Genomic DNA, 5335 nt, shown 5'->3' with positions numbered 1-5335 from the left:
AAGACAGGGTTTCTCTGTAGCTTTGGAGCCTGTCCTGGCACTCACTCTGTAGACCAGGCTAGCCTCAAACTCACAGAGATTCACCTGCCTCTGCCTCTGCCTCCCGAGTGCTGGGATTAAAGGTGTGCGTCACCACCGCCCAGCTGGTCAAGTTTTTTATTTATACAAATACCTTATTCTTTATTTTCTGAGACAGGGTTTCTCTGTGTAGCCCTGGCTATCCTGGAACTCATGTAGACCAGGCTGATCTAGAACTCATAGATCCTTCTTATGCCTCCTGAGTACTGGGATTAAAGAAAGGCATATACAAACCCAGCAGTGGTGGCGCACGCCTTTAATCCCAGCACTCAGGAGGCAGAGGCAGGCAGATCTCTGTGAGTTCGAGGTCAACCTGGTCTACAAGAGCTAGTTCCAGGACAGACTCCAAAGCTACAGAGAAACCCTCTCTCAAAAAACCAAAAAGGGGAAGAAGGAGGAGGAGGAGGGGGAGGGGGGAGGGGGAGGAGGGAAGAAGGAAGAAGGAAGAAAAGGAACTATTTAGGATTATAAAACACAAATGAGTAAGATTCCTATGTAGTTAATGTGCTTGCTCCATTGAACTGAAATATAACAAGTTTAAGAACTCAGGGAAAGGTAATAGCTGAGCATATAGGTATGCTTGCTGCCACACCTGGTGACCTGAGTTTAATTCTCAGACATCATATGGTGAAAAGAAAACACAATTCCTCAGGTAGTCCTTTGATCTCTACATGTATACTGTGGCATTCATGCAATATGCATGCACGCTTACACTAAATAATTTAAAAAGTCAGTTACAGCCCATCATATATGAGACTGTTACTTTTAACTCGTGTTTCAGTTCGATATCTCCAAAGCACATTCTTTTTCTTTGTCTCCTTTTTAAATTGACATTCATCACCTCCAAGTCCTATTTGCTAAGTCAGAAACATAAGTAATAAACATATTGAATTTAGGTAATTTAAAGAAGTCAAATCTGCTTTAAAAATGTTTTCATTCGATTTAATCACTAGTCCTCTCAAAACCCTTGAAATTATATTAATGTTTTAACCCTCTTTGTATTTTACAGAGACTGTCTTTAACCAGTGAGATATTTGAGGCAGACTGTGACAGTGACCAGCAAAGTGACACCAAAGAAGATGCTTCACCGAGGAAGAAAAAGAAAAAAGTAAAGTGCAAAGAAGAGAAAAGTCCAGATGATCTGAAAAAAAAAAAGACAAAACTGGGCAAACTAAAAGATAAGTTCAAATCAGAGCTGGAGAACACCTCTGAAAATTTAGGTTTTGATGTAAGGACAAAGAAAAGAATTTTGGAAGTCAAGGAAGAATTAAAGGACTCCAAAAAGCCAAAAAAGGATGAAATAAAGGAAACCAAGGAATTAAAGAAAGCTAAAAGGGCTGAAATACGAGATTTGAAGTTTAAAATACGAGAAGATGTCAAAGAGAACCGCAAAACAAAGAAGGAAAGGTCTATTGAGTCTGCACTGGAGTCTGAGTCCCCTGTACCTTACGAGTCCCTCTGTCCAGCGGATGACGGGGAAGACTGGCTTTCTGCAAACAGAGAAGAGAATCAAAAGATAAAAACTGTAAAAGATAAGACAGGACTGGATACAGTGCAAGAGGGTATTTTTGAGAAACAACTGGATGGCCTTGTAAGTACAGAAGAAGATGATGGTGCCCGAGTTAGAAGGAAGAAGAAAAAGCCAAGGAAGTTTGAGGAACCACAAGAAACCAAGAAGCTCGAGAACACGAATACATTTTTAGAAAGGAAAATGATACCTAAAAAGCAGAGACATCAAGACAAGGGCAGAAGTAACTTAGAGTTAAGTAAGTTACCGTCATCTGTGCCTGCCCAGGCCCTGAAGGGCTCCAGACTGAGTGGGGAAGAGAAGGGCCTCAGGTCCCCTGACTCAGCAGAGGAGGTAAGGGCTGTAGAGAACTTGCAGAGTACACATTGTTACTGGGTATTGAAGGGTCAGGGACTTTGACAAAGAATGAAGGAAAGGGTCAAACTAGAATAAAGTGTCATTAGATGTGTGTGACTGAGGGCAGCTGCATGTGCTCAGGTCTTCATGCTCTCAGACCCAAAATTTATCTCTTTCACCTTGTTTTATCAAACATGACAAAAAAATTTTGTAGACTTATTCAGGTGTTGTGCAACATTGTATAGATAGGCCTATTAGCTTTATCAACTTACTAAGTTTCATTTTGGAATGTGTGTGTATGTATTCTCTTTAAAAAATATTATTTGAGGAGACTGAAGAGATGACTCAGTAGTTAAAAGAGCACTGACCGCTCTTCCAGAAGACCCTGGTTCAATTCCCAGTGCCCACATGGAAACTCAAAACTGTAATTCACTTTCACACAGACAGACACAGGCAAAACACCAATGCACATAAAATTACAAGTTATAAAATAGATACTATTTGAGAATGTGATATTCACCCCCACTCTTCCCCTAATTTCTCCCAGATCCACTTCTACCTTTCCCCTCCCCTAACTGCGTGTCTTTATTATTATTACTATTCTCCTTTAGTTTCATATCCAATTTATACTTGCCACCACTGGCACATTATAGTCTTAAAGAAAGCCTACTCCTTAACTGGCCAGTGGTGGCAAACGCCTTAATCCCAATACTCTGGTGGCAGAGACAGGTGGATCTCTGTGAGTTCAAGGTCAGCCTGGTCTACAGAGTAAGTTCCAGGACAAGCTCAAATAGCTACAGAGAAACCCTGTCTTCAAAAACCAGGAACGGGGGAAAAAAAGCCCATTCCTGGGAATCACCAACTCCAGAGCTCCTCAGTGAGGGGTGGGACTTGATGTCTCCCTTCCCTTTTGTGTTAGAATGATGCCTAGCTTGATCTCCTGCCTTTCTGCCTTCCTTCCTTCTTTCCTCTCTGCCTCTGCTTCTCTCTAACAAAATGTCTTATACTGTAGCCCAGGCTAGTCTTGAGCTGATTCTCCCACTCTCTCCTAGGTGTTGGTGGTGAGTGGTTATAAATTTAGCTTACTTTTTTTCCTTTTTCTTGAGTTGGGAATCTCATGATGTAGCCCTGGCTGGCCTTGAACTCAGAGATCTACCTGCCTCTACCTCCTAGGAATTCTGGAAATAAAGAGCACTGTAACCAACATTTTTTTTTAAAAAAAAGATTTTATTTATGTTTATGTATGTACATACTACGTGTATGCCAGTACCTGCAAAAACAAGAGGGTTTGAGATTTCTTGAAGCTGGAGTGCTGGGATTAAAGGCATGCACCACCACCAACCAGCCATTTTCCACTCTTGATTCCTCCCCCTCCCCACCCCCAAAAATTTTATAGGACCTTGTATATAAAGTAGATAGATAATACAAGTCAAACATTTGGTGATAAATCATAAATTTGCTTTAAAAATAATCTCTGGTATTTATATACTTTTAGCATTTAGTATATAAATTTACCTACTAATGAATATACTTTTTAAAAATTTTTAAGATTTATTAAGTATACAGTGTTCTGCCTGCATGTGTGCCTTCATGCCAGAAGAGGGCACCAGATCCCATTATAGATGGTTGAAAACCACCATGTGGTTGCTGGGACCTCTGGAAGAGCAGCCGGTACTCTTAACTCTGAGCCATCTCTCCAGCCCCAGATACACTTACTTTAATATAAAAATTTAAATCTTGGCTGAATATTTGATTCTGCAAAATGTATTTTTTGGGAATTGACCCATATCTTGATTTTATAGTTGTTGATGAGGAAAATATCTCCTTACACAAGTATGTAGTATAAAATAGCAGATAATTTAGGGCCATTTCAGAAACCAAAGTTCTAATCTCAAGACAAAAGATTAGATTATGAAACAAGGTATTAGGCTAGTCTAGAATGATCTGACTGTAGCTGAGGATGACCTTGAACTGAGTCTCTTCAAATTCCGTATTCAGGGATTATAGGCAAGTACTAACTTGCCTAATTTACATAACACTAGGGCTTGAATGAAGGTCATTGTGCACTGGGCAAACACTGTCACCTGAACTAGTATAAGAAAAGTTTTTACTGTGAAAACACAGGATGGACTTGAGTGTGAGGAATCTGGAAGGACTGACTTAATGTGGTGGTACATTTGAGCTTGAACTAATTTTTGGTTGTTGAAATTCAGAAATGTGTTTCTCTTGTAAAATTTTTTGCTCTCTTGACTCCATCGCTGAAGCTTTGGTTTATAGAAAGATAGTAGGTCCTGTTTACAGGCACATAGCTACAATCTAAGAACTTCGAAAGCTAAAACAAGGATTGGGAATTTGAGAAACACTGGAACTACATTGCAAGACCCCGTCTGAAAAAAATTCAAAAGAATTATTTGTGGTAGTATTATCCTTAGTGAAAAATGAGTAAGTTTGTTTAGCCATGGGGAAAATGATTCAGAAAATACTAGTGTATCAACCTGGGGACTATAATAGTCAATTGAAATATAAGGTCAGTGTATCAGAAGGAAAACTTCAGAAAATATGATAGAGAAAAAACAAAAAAAAAAAAACCCACACGTACAATGTAAATAAAAGCAAGAGTATTGTCTTGCTTACAAGGATTCAGAGGAATGTAGAAAAATGAAATAGTATGGTTGCTTAATGAAAGTTTGGGTTTTGTTACTTTATTAAAAATTTATTTGTATGAATATTTATTCTGCATGGTGTGTGCGTCTGCAAAGTCCAGGAAAGCACATCACATCCCTGGAACTGGAGTTACTCATGGGTGCTGAGGATTGAACTCAGCTCCTTTATTTGTATTGGTTTTCTGAGACAGGGTTTCTCTGTGGGACAGTCCTGACTGTCCTAGAACTCACTCTGTAGACCAGGCTGTCCTTGAACTCACGGAGATCCACCTGCCTCTGCCTCCCAAGTGCTAGGATTAGAGGTGTGCGCCACCACTGGCCTCCCAGGTCCCTTACAAAAAGTGCTCTTAACCTCCGAACCATCACTGCAACCCCAAGAGGAAGGTTTTTATAGAGTTAATTTTGTAGCAGTTTAGTTTTTATCATACAAAAGAAGGCATTTCACAGTGGAATTTTTATACATGTATATAGTAAATTTTGATCATATTCAAGTGTTTTTTGTTTATTTTTTAATTTGTTTGAGACAAGGTCTCTCTCACTGCATAGACCAAGCTGGTCTTGAGTTTATGTAGATATGTCCCTGCCTCCCTAATGCTGGGATTAAAGATTTGCATCACTTTGTCATGCTCAAACATTTGAAATAATAAATTCTCTTTTTTATTTTAATATTTATTTATTTATTTTATTATGTTATATACTGTCTGTGTGTATGCCTGCAGGCCAGAAGAGG

General features: G+C 39.3%; 1 protein-coding gene across 1 annotated transcript in view; it reads left to right on the top strand.

Annotated features, from left to right (window-relative positions):
- Positions 1 to 5335, top strand: part of Mphosph8 (M-phase phosphoprotein 8) — a 33267-nt gene that overhangs the window by 5083 nt on the left and 22849 nt on the right. Inside the window, exon 3 of the mRNA XM_013349227.2 lies at positions 1088 to 1939. Within this exon, the coding sequence (XP_013204681.1) occupies positions 1088 to 1939 (852 nt within the window). The remainder of the gene's footprint in view (positions 1 to 1087; positions 1940 to 5335) is intronic.

Source organism: Microtus ochrogaster, chromosome 17 (genome assembly GCF_000317375.1).
Source record: "Microtus ochrogaster isolate Prairie Vole_2 chromosome 17, MicOch1.0, whole genome shotgun sequence".
Taxonomy (NCBI): Eukaryota; Metazoa; Chordata; class Mammalia; order Rodentia; family Cricetidae; genus Microtus; species Microtus ochrogaster.
The sequence above is the reverse complement of the archived record's forward strand: the minus strand, read 5'-3'. Positions and strand labels throughout refer to the sequence as shown.